The sequence below is a fragment of the Trachinotus anak genome, unplaced genomic scaffold (genome assembly GCF_046630095.1).
Source record: "Trachinotus anak isolate AG129_WGS33_773 ecotype Australia unplaced genomic scaffold, CSIRO_AGI_Tana_v1 ptg000010l, whole genome shotgun sequence".
NCBI lineage: Eukaryota > Metazoa > Chordata > Actinopteri > Carangiformes > Carangidae > Trachinotus > Trachinotus anak.
The window spans coordinates 7,230,852-7,248,110 of NW_027273861.1; the positions used below are offsets into that span (position 1 = coordinate 7,230,852).

Genomic DNA, 17,259 nt, shown 5'->3' on the forward strand with positions numbered 1-17,259 from the left:
GAAGATTAGCTTCACCTGTGAAGGCACACCTGGACATCCGTGTGAATCAAATAAACGCACCTGTGCATTAACGTAAGGTGAACTTTAAAGGGGCTTTAGCATTGCTTTTGGTATTCTTAGCCAAAAAACAAACAAAAACAAATAAAATCGTTAGCACCACAGCCTGTGTTGGACAGTACCGCAGTGACCTCTTGTGGCTTCCTTCAACATGACCTAACTGGCTGTGTGCTGCAGGGACAGCAGCAACAACAACAACAACAACAACAAGTTGATCAGTCACATTTCATCGACCAGTCGGTGATGGCGACACACAGAGAAACGACTCCTCCCTGGAAAACAACGATTATAGTCAGCACATCTCTCCGGGTCAGTGTCAGCTCTTCAGCCTGTTGACGGCTCGGGTCCAATGGCGGTGAAATAAATAATAAATAAATAATATGTTTGCTAGTTTTGTAGCTAACGGGCTACAGCCGGGCGAAACGACGACGGTCGATAACCATATTGTGTTTTTCACCTAATTTGGAAGTTAAGAGGAATCAATTACGTATATATATCAATATAATATATCGATATATTTATATATATTGAAATGTTTTTATTTATTTCTACCAGGACCACGACATAAACCGGAGGCTCAGCGCACAACAGCACCGACTCAGGTCCTCGGACAGTGTTGAGTCCGGAGCCGTGATTTTTCCTCTGTCAGGTAAACCTGCTGTAACCTCAGTAAACACCTGCTGCTTCAGGACTGGTAGCTCTCCTGCCTTACATTTGTTTAACCCACTATATAACACAGCTCACACTAACACATGCTCTTTTTAAGCCTCACAGTAAGATAAATAATGTGATGCTGTGTTTAGTTCAATATAAGGCATTTAAAACTTGCTTGCCCAGGTACTGCATTTCTGTTGGTGGACCCTCAAGACCCCCCAGAGCGTTTTGAAGAATCAGGACTCATTGAGAGGATACAGAAGTTTGTGCAAGTGCATCGCAACAGCTTCCTACTTCTGTATGCTCCTTTTATTGGGAAAAAGGAATTGGAAATCTTGTCAGGGATTCAGCGCAGGTAGATAAGCGACCGTGTTACCCACTTGTTTTGCTTGACTGACACTAATGTAACCAAGATTCTGGTCACTTGAGCACTGCGATTGTAAGATCTATATTATCTGTCAGGTCGTCTTTCTAATAACTGATATGACGTCTTCTTCTCTTTCAGGTTCTTCGGCAGCAATCTCAAGATTCTGCCCGTGCGAAACAATGCTGAGATAGTCAAAGGAATGTTGACTATTGCCAAGGTAAACATGAAGGCAGTATACAGCAGTTATGTGCTAATACTAAATAATACATTAGAAATACTGTTGCTATCTTGTGAGCCAAGTCTCGTTTGTGTGCAGGCCACCAGTAAGCCCCACATAGACACTATCCGCGACCGGATGTCTCTGGCTCAGGCTCACATCATTGAAAGTAGTCCGGTGTGGGAGATGCTAAGAGACATACAGTAAAGTTCAGCAGGTGATCCAGCAGGTGATCCAGCAGGTGATCCAGCATCTTCTCACAGTCCCTCCCTGTGTAGCTTTATTTGGTGCTAAGAACCAGCTTTATTGGTGAACATGCAAATGCAAAGGTACTGTAAAAGATGTGTTTCAGCACAGTTTGTTCTGTTTTTACATTTCTGACTCTAACTTTGACACAGAGAAGTCCACACTTTATTGAGTGCATGTGTTTTTATCAGTCATAAAATAAAACAGAGTTTAGAAAAATAACCCTGTGGTCTGAGGGGTGACACTTGAGCACAAGCGGCCTCGGTTCAGTTTGGGATCTTCAGCTTTTCCTCTGTGATCTCTTCGATCCGGACTATAAGACTCTCCATCAGGTCAAATGTCACCAAAGCACTCTGCAACACCTGAGACATGAGAATAGTCAGCTTGTGTGTACAGGCCAAAATCAAATCAATAATTTATAGGAAATAAAGTTTTGATACCTGGTGCTGGACCTCTGGGGACATATCATTGACTTTCTCATGTTTCACCGTCGTGCTTTTGACTAATCTGGTGGATCTAGCAGCATCTCTGGCTTCTGGGGGAAGACAACAGAGATGGTTCACATTATGAAAACTGTGAGACAATTCTTCCATGAGTAATTTGTGCAAGATTATTTCAGTCTCATCAGATTAGCAGAAAATTCCTACCTTTTGCCTTTAGCCTCTGATCCTCCCTCAGTGCCTTCAGTTCAGCAGAATAATGTGCTCTTGACATGCTGATACACACACGCAGCATTTTTAGGTATTCGTCTTTCATCCTGCCCAGCGCTTCCCACACATCTTTCTAAATGAAAGAGGAGTATATGGTCAGCTTTCTGCATTAAGCAGGCTGGCTGGCAGAAGAGCAGTAAAAGTCCAGTGAGACTAACTTACATTGCTCCACAGTTCTTTGTCTCTGATAAGTAGATAGCGCAGAAGATTCAGACTCTCCATTATCCTGGATAAACAAAGACAGGGCAGTGGTTAATGGCTCAGTCTGGATATAGTGTCCCAGTTCTCACATTTACAGACCTTTTGTCTTCAGATCTCTGCAGGAAAGCCACATTTCAAGAAAGTTGAATTTGAGGTCTGTAACCTAATTAGATCTAAAGTTAATTATGTCACAGAACTTATTACATTTAAATCTGCAGTAATTTAGCTCCACATTTCATGAAATGCAGCCTTAATTTTAAATGTAGATGCAGTTTTCCATATGTTTTACATGGGCCAAAACATGCAGGATATATATATATATATATATATATATATGTATGTATATATATATATATATGTGTGTGTGTGTGTGTGAGTGTGTGTAGAGCTTATGTGGTTTATGATTTGACCAAATAAAAGCCCCGATGTGTGGGATTTTTAAAATGTACGACTTTGACGATCAACAGACTGACCATTTCTTCCAGACTGCATCACCTCTGGCAGAAAATTGGGGTGTTTATGCTTTGGAAAATAGTAAAATATGTTATCAGTAGTCACTGGATTATGCATGATGGAGACTCATAAATTACAAATGAGCAAGCCTTTCTGTAAGTTAAACTCTTGTCCATGTCAGTCACCTGTCCATATTGTTGAGCAGATCGGTCTCAGCACCTTGAGGCAAACACAGCACCAGTCCCAGCAATGAGAGAATCGACTCACCCAGGAACCATTTATTGGCATTACCAGGCTAGAGAAGAGAGTTTTCATAGATTAAAATGGTCAAACAGTGACTAAGCCATCAAACCTGAGGTTAAACACAAAGGTGAGATCTTCTAAAGTCTTATCAAAGATAGTAATGTGAATTTAGCACACATCTCTCACCTTCATGGAAAATTCTACTTGATTCTTGATGTTCTTCACTATAAAACTCTCCACTCCTGCATGGTTGCTGACTTTTAACATGCACCTACAAAGGAAAACATCATTGTTAAGTCCACTTAGTCAGTATGATTGGGATGAAAACAGTAGCAGCAGGTTGAAGCAGGAACAAATTCAGAATAGACGCCTGCTGAGCGCTTTAGTAGGAACACCACAATAATACTGGTTAGTTCCTCCCTCTGCTCTCAAAACAGCCTCTTTTCTTTGTGGCTTTGATTCCACAAGATGTTGGAAACTTTACCTTGAGGCTCTGCTCCATGTTGACATGATTGCATCGCATCATTTCTGCAGATTTGACAGATGCACATTCATGCTGCCGATGTCCTGTTCTACCACATCCCAAAGGTGATCTCCTGGATTCACATCTAGTGACTGGGGAGGTTACTGAACTCACTGTCATGTTCATGAAACCAGTTTGAGACAACATTTGCTTTGTGACATGGTGCATTATCATGCTGGAAGTAGCCATTAGAAGATGGTAAATTGTGGCCCTAAAATGAAGCACGTTGTCAGCAACAATAGTCAGAAATTGTGACTGATTGGAAATAAGGCCTAAACTTAGTCAGGAAAACCATTACACCACCACCACCTGCCTGGACTGTTAACACAAGGCAGGTTGGGTCCATGGGTTCATGCTGCTGAGGCTAAATTCTGACCCTACCAGATTCATTAGACCAGGCGTATTTTTTCAGTCTTCAACTGTCCAGTTTTATTGAGCCTGTATCCACTGCAGCCTCAAATTTCTGTTCTTGGCTGACAGGAGTGGAACCTGGCGTGGTCTTCTGCTGTTGTAGCTCATCTACCCCAAGGTTGGACATGTTGTTCGTTCTGAGACACTTTTCTGTCCATCACAGTAACCACAGAGTGGTTATCTGAGTTACTGTCAGCTCCATACAGTCTGGTCATTCTCCTCTGACCTCTCATCATCAAGGTGTCTCCATCCACACAACTGCTGCCCTCTGGATGTTTCTTTGTTTTTCATACCTTTCTGAGTAAACTCTAGAGGGTGTTGTCTGTGAATATCCCAGGAGACCAGCAATCTGAGACTGAGATTTCTTCCTCATTCTGATGTTTGATGTGAGCATTAACTGAAGCTCCAGACCTCTATCTTGATGATTTTATGCATCAGACTGCTGCCACATAATTTGATGATTGTGCAGGTGTTCTTAATAAAGTGCTCATTGATATAAAAAGAAAAATCACACGTTTTATAGGCAATATAACTGATACACAAAATGTGCATTGTATTTGCATTAACTCCACAGAAATCCTAAAACATAACAAGTTTACAAAGACACGTTATATTTGAATAGTAATTTCTTTTTACCTGTGATGACAGTTCTCACCTGAAAAACTTGTGCTTTGCCTCAGCATCTAATTTATTGATAAAGAGCTGGAAAACCTGTAGTCCTGATTCTCTCTGGGGAAGCAGTGATCACAAAAGAGAATTTCAGATCAACAAATGTAAATGTTTTAACAGTATCACAGATGTAGGATACATTCCTCTCATCAAGGATATTTGTATACTCACCAAATGTTGCAGTGGACAGTCAGTGAGTACTTGACGGAGATTCTGTGAATTACAGGGCACCAAAAAGTCACTGATTGGTCTAAAGTATTCATATAGTTCATGACTTTGGTTCAACTATATGTGTTGATCACATGACTGGCCTATAGGGCACACTGGTATTTTAATACAACCTACTACAGAGGCAGGGATGACACGCAACAAAGGTCTACCAACCGTGGATCGAATTATCGAGGCTGCAGTTCTGCATTATGCAGCCTCAATCATTAAGAACTGAAAGTTAAACCTGTAATTTTACAGTCACTTCCCTCATCCAGTTTATTTAATGAGCATACTGTGGTCATGTTGTGTTATGTGACAGTGAAAGTCCTAATTCAGCTTTTAAAATTGTAAAAATGCAGCATCTTACCTGTGGTACAGTATAAAAGCTCTTCAGTTCCAGTAGAGTCACTGGAAGACTGTTGTCCTGCACACTCTCCAAGCTTTTTTCATACAGTGCCTAATTGATAAAACACAATTATGCCCAAGAAAAAAAAGCAAACAAAAAACTTTAGTTTTCAACATTCATACTTGATCTAATCTCACCTTTAGGAAAAAACTACTGCATAGTGATGTGCCCTTACCAGTCCTTTAAGCAGGTGGGATTCCTTTTTGCTGTCAAAGAAGCAAGATAACATATAATTATAAGAAACAGATCATTTTAAAACAAGAACCATATTCACTTCATGTTGTGTTAACAGTGTACCTGCTAAGAAGTTCATTGATGTATTCCATGTTGCACTGAAGAACAAATATAGGACTGGAACAGCAGGAAAAAAAAGCTATTTAAACCATTTGTGCGGCACAGTTACAATGAACGCTGCCACATACGTATGTCAGTGAATATGCATCATCAGTCTGACCAGATCATAGCTCCTCATCACACCTGAACACTGCTGGAAAGCTGTCTATGCTGATGAGCTGGACAAACAGCAGATAAGCCAGACATGCTCTGGACTCCTTAGATTGACTGTTGTCCATCACAGTGTTTTTCTTCAGAGAGTTGAAGAACAGGAGCTCTGAGAGGGACACTTGGATTGCAGGTAGCGTGACCTGTAGAGATGGATAATGAAATTGATCTCTAAAAAGGTGATAAATAATCCATTGTATTGCTGCTTCTCTATAGAGTACAAATGAAGAATTGAAGACCTTGGTCTTACCATTATCTCTGTTGCAAAGAGCCAAAGAGAGGATTTCCTCTCTCGGTTTAGTTGAGCCTCTAGCAAAGGCTCTTTCAAGCTTCTCATGCAGCTGCAAGGAAAAACATATAATTCGCCATTAATGCTTCTACTATAGTACACTAGTACTAAACTGTTTTACTAAAGTTTTGTTAGTGTTACATATACAGTCATCAACTGAAAGACCCTAAAACCAATTACTGTCTCGCAGTCTTAGACATATAAAAAAAAATTTAGCTTTTAAAGACAGAATTTTGAGTTTCCAAATTTAAGGATGTAATTTAAATATAAATAAACTCAAAAATAATGCTCTTACAAAATAATATATCTAGAAAAGAAACTCTTGGGCAAATAAATAAAAAATAGATGAGCAGATGCATTAAGTACATCAAAAAACTACAAATTAATGAAAAAGATTTCAGTCGTGTGATCTCTCAAACACGTGTATAGGCCATATGCATTTATCATTATTAATCTCCTGAGATGCAGTTAATCTCTTTTAAACCATACAACCATATATAAAGAGAGAAGCGTACAACTTGAGAAGCTCGGTTCTCAGCTCCTCGTCCTCAGCGGTGGAGACAGAGTTTCCATCTTTCTTCTTCATTTCCTCCACAAAAGACTTTGTGAATTCAGCCAAGGCGATGCAGCAGCGACCCAGACCATGCTCATCAGCCTCCTCTTGCTGCTGGGTGTAAGGAACAGGCAGATGAAACAACTGCTTCTGCAGCGCAGCCAGAACCAAGCCCACACAGGCTGCCTTTCTGCCCTCCATCCGCAGCAGCACTTTGCAAGACACAAGGTTGATGTTAGTTAACATTAATGTACAGCAGAGGGAGACAAATACCATTTTTAACAACAGCATACTTAATCACCAATAAAATGACCATGACTATATCCAAAGGAGCTACACCCCTATCATTGACAATGTGTATGATAATATTGTTACACATACGATTATGTAGAAAAGTGGGCAGTGTCAATAAGTAATATCACAGAATTGAGAATATTGTAAAAGGAGTATCCTCAGTAAGGTTTTAGAACTTGTGTAATGCATTGTAAAAGTTGCTATAAGCCATTACAGTGCATAGTGTCTCAGTTACCAGTAATTACAAGTATGATTATTAGACTTTACAATGTCAATTACCACAATTACTTATTAAAGCTCCATTCATTGTGCATGGGTATATCATTAACATTATGGTGCTCTATATAACCAGCTTTCTTCCACATGAGTAATTTACAACAGTTGTGATATTTGATCTTGTAAAATATTATGATGAGTTGTAAGGCATCATAACATATTATTAAGACTTTATGACAAGCTGTGTCACCTGTTTTGAGATGTGGAACAAGGGCTATGATGGTCTCAGAAATGGCACCCGGATGAATGTCCTCGATTAGTTCAAGCAAACTATGCAGGAGCTCCTCTGGCCTGCAAGTCTAAACAAAGAAACAGACATTTAACCAATGTATAGGATGCATGTCTCATTATATAAATGAATTGTTTGTACTGACTCTGGTCAGATGTGTGATGGCAGCCTGGCAGGGATCCCGACTCGTCTCTTTTTTAACTACTTCATTTACAAGAGGTGCCATGAGAACACAACCCATAGACTTCACAATTCCCTACGAGCAAGAGAAAACAAACTTACTTCATCAGTAACCAAGGAAAACCTCATGTTGTAGATTCGCTGCACCCTTCCTTTCCATTTGCATGTGTCACTGCAGAAAAAGGTGCATGCAACAACTGCAGTTTCATGCTTGCTTTACATCCGATTGACTACCAGCTGTGGTGTGATCTCACAGACTGACAAAAAAAAAAAAAAAAAAAGGAAAGCATGATAATGGGTGGCTGGAAGGCAAGTTTGGGTATGTCCAAGACAGTTGAGCTACAGAGCTTTTCAAAGCCATGAATCTCAATGGCTATAACTGAATGAGAGGCATCATCGAGATATTTGCTACTGTATCTGAGAGGCAGCCCTTGCTAGATGGCTCTAGCTGTGACAAGTTGTCAGCTCTGATGTCTGTCATGGTCAGGCTGCTGGTGTAATCATGGGTAACACTTTAATATCCTAATAATTTCCAAAAGGTTGCCCAGAAAAAAATATGTAATACAAATGTCCCACAGAGGAAAGCTTGATTTAAACCAAATGAAATATTCATTCATTACACATTTATTGTTGAAAACTACTTCCTTGGAATTTGAAGTGTACCAATTGAACTCTATTTTTCCTATAATGGGTGAGTCAAGTCAATTTCATTTATATGAAACCAAATCATAACAGAAGTTATCTCAGGGCATTTTTCATAGTGCAGGTTTAGACTTTACCCCTTACAATATTAGAAATGTACTGTAATGAAAATGAACTGTAAAAGTTTGCCATATTCATGGAATTGACTGCCATGTTTATTAGTAGATGTTTTTTCCAAGACACACTTCTGATGCAAAACGGCAGCCAAGAGATTCTATATCTTTTCAACAGAATTTAATAAATTGTTGTAGGAATGCAATCCCATCACTGCCAGTGCTGCCTGTATCTCCCTCCATGTTGAAAGCCAGGGATTTCTCATTTGATAATCATTTGACCCCCTTGAGACTGTTTTACCCCCAGAAAGAGGAAGGAGTAAGATGCTTCTAAAAGTACACTACACAAAACTGCATGAAGCGTGGAGAGATAGGACAACCAAGGGCACTTAGAGCAATGCTGTATTGAAGAGGGTTATCAGTGGAGCGAGAAATCTGACTGAATATCTGCTTGTTTCCTCCCTACACCTCCAGGTCATGAGGCCAGCAAGCACAGAGTAGTGGCTGCATGTTAATGTGTAGCATAGCTGCGTGGCAGGAAAGTGGCTGCTGCTCTTCACTTCAGTTCATACGTGGCTGCTGCCGCTCAGGAGGCTGCAGCGTGGCTGCGTGTGTGCTTTTAGTCCCGTATGACAGTAAACACTGTCAGTATAGTGTCACTTCAGACCTGTGAGGTGTGACTACTGCTAGAGCAGATCTTTCTCTGCCAGATGTGTTGCTGCTGGAGGAGAAATACCTAAATACCTGGTTTTTCTCATCCTGAACAAATTTCAGTAGCTTTGCATCGTCACCCAGACTGAGACATGCAGATCCCAGATTCTTGAACTGCTGGTAGTCCTCTGGTTTCAAATCTTCTTCTGGAGTATCTCTCTAAAAACAGATTGAGGATGATCAAATTACTGTATGATGTGCTTTAACTCTGTCTGATAATGAGTATTATTAAGACCCACTTGTACAGGCTGGTGTTTTTATAAGACTGTTGTTTATTCCTGTTGGTTTTTATCTGTCTTGTGGTTTTGCTTGGTTTACTATATTAATTATATTGTTGAGTTTTATTATTATTACTATTATTAGTATTAGTATTATAGTTGTTTTATTATTATTCATATTATTATTATGATGATTATTATTATTGTGTATATATAGTTAGATTTCACATACTTTCATTTATTTAGAAAAAAATGGTATTAGCCTTTTTTTTATCTTGACCACATCATATTTAATTATTTTAACTATAAATGCGCCTCATTGCAAATTGTCTAAGCAATATCAGTTTTTTGAATAAAAATAATCTAATGTTAAATACTATACTGTTAAAAGCATTTACTACAGTCCTATGTAAATTTGGAAGTAGATGAAAACACCTGGTTGTTATCACCACGTTTTCTTTTTTTGTTTTAACAGGACGTGGTTGTAGTGAGCGAGGAGGCCAGTTCTACTTCACTCTGATGCCAGTCTGTCCGAGTAGGTATGTTATTTGAATCATTTATTTAAATGGTACACTCTTCACTAGGTCGTACCACACAGACTCATAATGATAGGTGGTCATGGGTATGGCTGCCTCAGCTAAATTGTATTACAGTGAAAGAATATTGTTGACTTACCCATCTCTGGATTGTTTCATTCACCTGATCCTCCTTCATCGTCAGTGTCTCCTCAGTCCTCACAGGCAATCCTATTATCAGAATGTCTTTATTTTCAACACAGCACAACAGATGCTGAGGCAGGTATAATAACCAGTGTCAGCACCACTATCAAATGGACCAAATGTGAAGCTCTGCTGGTGTCTCGAGGGAGAGAGAGAGAGAGAGAGAAAGAGAGACTCACTCTGTAAGGAACCCCAACGTAAACCTCTTATCTCCCTTTGTGCTTCACGTGTAATAGGATTAAACCAGAGCACTTATTGCGGTCATAGAAAATGTGGAACTGTCTGGAAGGATCCACTCGTAATCACACTCCCAGTCCTGAACCCCTGTTGTAAATAATGTTGTAGTCAACTGCACGTGTTTGTGTTTATCCAACTCTAATACCCACTCACACATCTGTTCACTGAAATATTTGCCTGTACTGTCTGTGGGCATACATCACTAAACACTGACTGATCACTGTGACCAAAATACAAATCGGTTGCTGACTGCTAACCATTCTTCAAAGCATGCTGGGAGATTTTACTGTAGATTGCTGAGTTGTGTTTTCCAGCAGCTACAGGTTTCATTTCATTTCATAGACTTGAAAGTTGTTTGTTGTTCATCACAGTAATCATCATATCCGCCCACTTCTCTTATCATCAAAGATGAGTTGTCAGTGTGTGATAACAAATTTACAATGTGCAGACAGATTTAATAAAGGCAGCAATATAAGTTTGTAACTCATAAAAGTTATGTTATAGCAGATTATGTTTATTATGTACGTTGTGCATCTAAAGTGATCTTAAAGTCTCCAGTAGTTTATTTTTATACTGTGCAGATGTTAAAGGAAGGCAATGAGTGCCTGAGAAACTTCTGAAATCCTGTTTTTGCTGAAACTGTTTTAGAGAGGTGTTAGTTAAAGGTTATGGTTGTTTGTAGCCACAGTTTGGGGTGCTGTTAAATTGTATTGGTCTATTCTGAGAGGTGGTCCACATCCTGCTTCAGAAAGTATTCAGACGCCTTCATGTTTTGCACACCTTATTGTGTTGTAGATTTAATTGTACATTTTTTCCTATCAAGCTACACTCAATAACCCTTGATGACAAACCCCTGCAGGGAAGCATGGAGGCGACAGCAGGGGCAGGGGGACCGACCAGAACTGAGGAAAAGGTGAATGCAGCCAAACACAGAAAGGTCCTTGAGAAAAAATCTGACCATAAAGGTACATTTTTATTGCAAAGCTTTTGTTTTACACAGCTTCTTAGTGGAAATGACAATTGTATGATTTGGCAAAAGGTTAACAAGTAGAATAACGTATTTGTAATTATTACACTGAACAGGTAAGTGCTATGTTCCTTTTAGTTAACATGAGCAGCTGTGGTCTGAGCCTCTTTGTGTTTTGACTGTATCAGACAAATAAATCTACCTGTGATGTTTGCTGGCTGCTCCAGACTTTTCTGTATGATTAAATGGAAAAGCCTGTTGTACAGAGAGGCACAAGGATTAAGAATGCTTTTCCATGATTGCTGAATGACAACATATTGCTCCTCTGTGTAAACACAAAGGCCCCCTCCCCTCCCCAGTGTTCACATGCATGTGTAATATAATAGAAAAACAATCACTGACTTCCTGCTGGAGCCAGACAGCTTCAGTAAAGGAGCAGCTCAAGTCCTGATTTTAGATGAATAGGGAGAGAAGCGTGTTTGAACGGTTGGATTTAGCCAACATCTGCTGCTCAGGTTTGCTCTCTGTATTACTGTGTGATGAAAGCCTTAGACAAAAGCCACAAAGCAAATACAACACACACACTGCTGCTCACTCCGTGTTTGTGCCTGATTTTGTCATTCTTAATTGCTGGCTGATGAGGTTTAGTTTTGACAGTTGTCCCGGGGAGGAGCAGACACAAAAGCAAACTAGAGACCATCTTGTGATGAGATCAAAGGAGCCACGACAGCCGTCAACACGTTCCCACCCATGAGCACGCAGTAGTTATTAAGGTCATTACTACGTTATTACACAAGTAATCTGTAGCCATTACTACATTATTGCACATGTACACAGTAGTGTTCACCACATCATTGTACAGTTACAGTATTACGTGAGTACTCAATACTCATGGGTCAGACCACACCCATCTTCAAACTGAGCCTTTACTCTGATCTCAGCTGCATGTAAAGTTTCATGACTGTATTTTGCACAGTTGCAACTCTATTGCTGTGACAAAATATATAACATATATAAACCTGTCAAAGTACTCAAAACTGCCTCCACACACACATACACACACACATACACACACACACACACACACACACACACACACACACACACAGACTCACAATGCGAAAACAATACGAAAACAATACCAGCCACATGCTCTTCTTTTTGTCTGCTTTTACTTTCAGTTGCCAGAGCCTACAGCACACCATCTTATACATCATATAAAATTAATACAACTTGTTGTTTGAATTGGATTTTAAATACAAATTATTTTTCTCACTGAGCAGACTCTCTGGCCTGAAATGAATTATTTTCATTGGACTGGAACTACTCCTGTTTTTACATTAATTGGTATAAAACAGTGAAAATGTATTTTGGTTAAAACTGGTGCAGCTTTACATAGAAAAAATAACTTGTCCATATTAGTAAAGGTGTTTGCTCCTTGATTTGCTGATTTTTATTTTTCATTTAAAAGAATACAAATGTCCAGATGAGTGAGTAGAAGCAGTAATTACTTTCCAACTCAGGAGGGCACTGTTTGTCTGGAGGGCCATGAGTGTAGAACCGATTTGTCATTCAACACCTTGAGGCCACATGTATACAAAAAGTCCTGCGTTCACAATTATACCTAAGTAAAAGCACAGAAGTATTATCAGCCAAATGTATTTACTTCAAATCAAGTATGTGTTTATAACATACATATACATATTTACATCAGTCATTTCAAGCCACATCTTATTGTTTATTAAGAGTTTTAACACTCAAAAACTCTTAATCTGGTTTGACCAGATTTGACTGACAGTGACCACACAGCTGAAACACTGTGATCAGACTCTGATTCAAGTGTTGCTAAATAATATGAGTAAAAGTACCTCAGCATTGTGCACTACTCCACCACTGCAGGTACATGAGAAGAAAATCAGACTGCTTAGTCTGAAATGTCTGATTGATTTTAGGTTGACGACTGTTGGCTTAAATGTTTTGTCCAAACCTTCTCTTAGATCTGGTTTGGTTTCATACTTATATGGTGCATGACAGTGGTGTGTGGCGTGAGGAAAGTGTGGCAATGAAAATGACAATTTTATTTATAGAGCACATATCATTACAAGTAAACACACTGTGCTTTACATTAAAAGACAAAAAAATAAGAATATAGGCATTAGCACATGAGAAAATACACAGCATTAAAAACCCAAAACATCAACACAACCTTTAATGTATAGTGTGGCCAATAAAGTATATTGGTACCTGTATCGATGAGTCAGGAGATAAAATGTTCCAGCGTGAAATCTGACACACAGTCTGCAGCTTCACTTTACACCTGTAATTTATTTAGATTAACAAGTACATTTATTCGGAAGCCTTGACTGAAGTATCTGTTTCCATGAATCTTCAGGTCCGGTGAAGACACTGTGTGACCGTCTGTGTGCTATCTAGGCATGTGGGCAGCGGTGTTCAGAGGCATATCTCAGGTCACCGATATCACATATCCATTTATATTTAATTTACTGGACTACTACAACAACACAATTGTGTAACAAGGTATGTAGAGGATGGACTTCTATTATATCCAGAAAGAAATGCAGTAGATTAGTTTAGGATTGAGTTTTAATTCATTCAGTTGTGTTTTTTTTCTGTAATGAAATTTAAAGGTGTGTGTTTTTGAGGATATAGCTCATTGTTTATTATGTGTTGATGCGTCCTGATGCAGCACGAGGTAAAGGAACATTAGTTTGTTGTTAAATGAATGAAGCACAGCTGTCTGTATCATTTCAGTCATAAAGCAGATAGTGCAGTATTTATGGAGCAGTGTAGTATACAAACAAGCAGCAATCCTATGAGAGCAAGATAAAGCTGCTCCATTTTCCCCTTCTATCCCATATTTCCTTTGTGACCTCTTAGAGAGCAAGAGGTTCTAAGTGAACTATTTATCCATTCGGTGTCCCCCGGAGGCCTCGGCAGACTGCTGCAAGCTCTCGTGTCTGCCCAGCACCTCCCCAGGCCCCGCTGTGCTTGTCAAGAAAAACTGCCATGTTTAGGGCCTCTCCCTCGGGTCCTGCTTCAGCTCCACTGCTGCTTTCTGGGACGTGCAGACGAATTTGATTTTAAGATATTTTTATACAGTCCAGATTTGCTTTTGTGATTGCTGCTTTACTGTTTGACCCAAACCAAGACTGTCTAAGGGGACACACTTCTTCATACTTCAGAAGCTCTTCAATTAATGTCTGCAGTCTACTTAGAATTACTTTAAGGGTTGACTTTTCTGTATAAAACCTTCTGTCTTTATTTTCCAGTGTAGATACTTTATTCTCTTGATCAGGGCTCTTTGCAGTGTTGGTTTATCCTACATACTGTGGTTTAATACATTGTGAATATCTGACTGCCTTTCTCGGTTCCCTTATCTCGGTTCACCTGTGTCTTTTTCTTCTGTGGGAAAAAAAGACAAACAATGAAAAAAAATAGAGGCTCCGTAATCCACAGACCTATGGACAGTGATTATTTGTATTGTTTCTTCTGATGACAACTATCCACACTTAGTGGATTTTCAGAGTAACCAAGGCTCTGTTTGTAGAAATAGATGTTTAGTTTGTTAAGTGTAGTTTTCACTGCTGTAAGGGGCAAGGTTTATGTTATCCTGTATTTTTCTTAGTGGCAAAAAAATCTGAGGAAATAACCAACAAACCAACAATGTGACTTTTGGTGCTTTCTGACTGTCTGTGGCTGTCAAGAATATTCACTCTCACTGAAGATACACATCTTAAATAAAACAGGTCACAAAGAAGCTTCATAGTTTTATTTCAAAAAAGTCTCAGTGATTTCCTAAAACAGCCGAGAGCTGTGGATTTCAGCAACATTACTCAAACAAGTGTAAATAGGGCATTAGTCAGTGACTGTAATTAAACATGGATTAATACACATGATGCATGAGTGTGTGTGTGTGTGTGTGTGTGCGCGTGTGTATGTGTGTTACCTAAAAATGTTGTTTGTGTACAACTAAACTGCAACAGCAAATACATTTTGTAGATAACGTAATCGCTGACTCAATCATGTTCAGAGGAAATGATTATTAGTTATTAAATTTTTAGGAGACATGATTGTGTGAGTCATTGATGTGTTTGTAGACATTGGAGCTCTGTGGGACAGATGAATAATATCTGGTCAATATCAGACTAAAATACTTGTTGGTAGGATCAATTATTTGGTCCTTTTTGATGGGATTTGCTGTAGTTCTGTTCTCCTCCTCTGTTTGGACAGCAGCTAAAATCTCAGACAGATTGTCAAAACCGCAACAGAAAGAAAAGTTAATTTTTTGTATGGTTGGAAGCTACAGGGGTAAACAGACGAACTTAGTCGACACACAGACACAACTCCAAGTCTGTGTCCTTGTGATGTGGAGGCAAGTTCACGTGAACCATTCATTTTATTTTTCTTCCTCTCTCACCAGTCGTCTTGAAGTGGAGTCTAGAAGTAGAATATATTCAGGGGCAGAGGGAGACCCCGGTGTACTGACAGCTAATGGAGATGGTGGTCTCACAAGGGAGAATCCTGACCTTGGCCCCTTTTTGTAAAAGCTTTGGCCCTGTAGCAAACAATCGCAGGGAGGGGCTGCGTGTGCGGTCTGAGTGTGTTTGGAGAACATCTGTTTGTGCTCTGGCAAAAGCTGTCGCGGTAATGTCGTCCAGTCTTTTTCTCATCTTTCAACATGACATAAAGCTGCTTTATCTACCAGTGTACTGTGAGGTGAAAGCTCCCAAGGTGAGACAAAGGCCCAGGTCGCACACCTCAGTCTTTCCTTAGCTGCAGCATCTGTCTGGCATCGAGTGCTGCTGGGGGAACTGCATCAACAAATCCATACTGCCTGGACCATACAGACCTCACCATTGCCTGCTCAACCTTTTGTAAACCTGCATTTTGATGACAATTCCCAGTGTCGAGTTGTTCCCAATCAATACACACAGAGCGGACGCCTTGATAGACACAGAAAACTGCTGCTTGCCTGCTGTATCTCAGGGCTGTGGAGACTGACACCCTGTCTGACTCTGATCAATAAGTGGTGCGTGGCGCGGCGCACAAGCTCGGCCCAGCCCACTCTGCTATCGCACACGGGGCTTGTTTCCCCCGGCAGCGGGGTAAAACTGCCCAGCAACTCCCCAAGGTGGATGAATCGGAGATGTTACATGTGAACTGGCTGTCAAAACGATTCTGTCATCTCCCCTTCTCTCCGGTGTTTAAAGATGCTGACACACTGTGTTTGGGGTACCAATGTCTTGTTGGAAGTGATGGAGGCTTTTAGCCTTTTTTTTTTTTTTTTTTTTTCAAACTCCCTTTATCCGTTTAAGTGTTCACTCAAGTGTTAGAATTTCTATTTCACCTGCCACAGATGTCTCCTGGCACTTCCTGCCCACTCACAGCTTCCTTTCAGGTCATCTGATCTGGACCTTTCTTTGAATGTATAGACTTCACAACTTTGTTCTCTCACTACTAGCCAAAGTTTTTATACTGTATTATTTGTTAGTTGTCTAATTTGTTTATTTGAGGTGACTTCATCTTTTGTCTTTTCAGTTTGGGGTTGATTTTTTTTAAGTCGTTTTCTTTTATAATTCTCTCAGAGGATGTGAAGTGAATATAACCAGTGCGCAGACAGCTTTAAGTTAAAGACAAAACACCGAGTAAAGAAGGCCAGATCAGATTCAGCTTGGGGTCATTAATGTTTCAGAGGATGCCAGAGGGAGAATGGGAGAGTCACTGCACTGCCTGGATCAATTTCCTTTGACTGTGGCTTTGTCATTTTGGATCAATCCCACTGTGCGCAGTCCTGTTGTAAAGTGGTCCATCTCTAATAGACTGATTGGCAACATAGTGGCACATGATAAAACAGAATTGGGTTGATGTTGTGCCTTAAAGATATGTGGACTTGGTTCAGTGTCAGTTTCAGTTTATGGATGAAAGAGCAGAAAAAGGTTGAA

General features: G+C 39.8%; 2 protein-coding genes across 4 annotated transcripts; one reads left to right on the forward strand and one right to left on the reverse strand.

Moving 5' to 3' along the window:
• Positions 1 to 3: 3 nt before the first annotated feature.
• Positions 4 to 11,291, forward strand: LOC139626767 (protein SPO16 homolog). Of its 2 annotated transcripts, XM_071487254.1 has the most exons (6): positions 4 to 366; positions 613 to 706; positions 895 to 1,066; positions 1,217 to 1,295; positions 9,849 to 9,912; positions 11,189 to 11,291. In XM_071487254.1, the coding sequence occupies exons 1-5, from the start codon at positions 301 to 303 to the stop codon at positions 9,891 to 9,893; spliced, it is 456 nt and encodes a 151-aa protein (XP_071343355.1). In that variant the 5' UTR covers positions 4 to 300; the 3' UTR covers positions 9,894 to 9,912; positions 11,189 to 11,291. The 2 variants fall into 2 exon arrangements, with proteins under 2 accessions (XP_071343355.1, XP_071343354.1); XM_071487253.1 differs by lacking the exons at positions 9,849 to 9,912; positions 11,189 to 11,291 and adding an exon at positions 1,395 to 1,763 and having other exon boundaries at positions 9 to 366.
• On the reverse strand, positions 1,684 to 10,241 carry LOC139626766 (glomulin-like). 2 transcript variants are annotated; one of them, XM_071487252.1, is made up of 18 exons: positions 10,049 to 10,241; positions 9,189 to 9,314; positions 7,655 to 7,765; positions 7,471 to 7,579; positions 6,673 to 6,922; positions 6,119 to 6,209; positions 5,845 to 6,011; positions 5,665 to 5,718; positions 5,543 to 5,573; positions 5,329 to 5,418; positions 4,923 to 4,964; positions 4,738 to 4,811; positions 3,335 to 3,419; positions 3,091 to 3,200; positions 2,414 to 2,477; positions 2,189 to 2,324; positions 1,982 to 2,076; positions 1,684 to 1,903 (listed from the first exon to the last, which is right to left on the reverse strand). In XM_071487252.1, exons 1-18 carry the CDS (start codon positions 10,085 to 10,087, stop codon positions 1,808 to 1,810), a joined length of 1,770 nt encoding a protein of 589 aa, XP_071343353.1. In that variant the 5' UTR covers positions 10,088 to 10,241; the 3' UTR covers positions 1,684 to 1,807. The 2 variants fall into 2 exon arrangements, 1 of the variants encoding a protein (XP_071343353.1); XR_011692414.1 differs by lacking the exon at positions 1,684 to 1,903 and having other exon boundaries at positions 2,189 to 2,320.
• Positions 11,292 to 17,259: the final 5,968 nt, after the last annotated feature.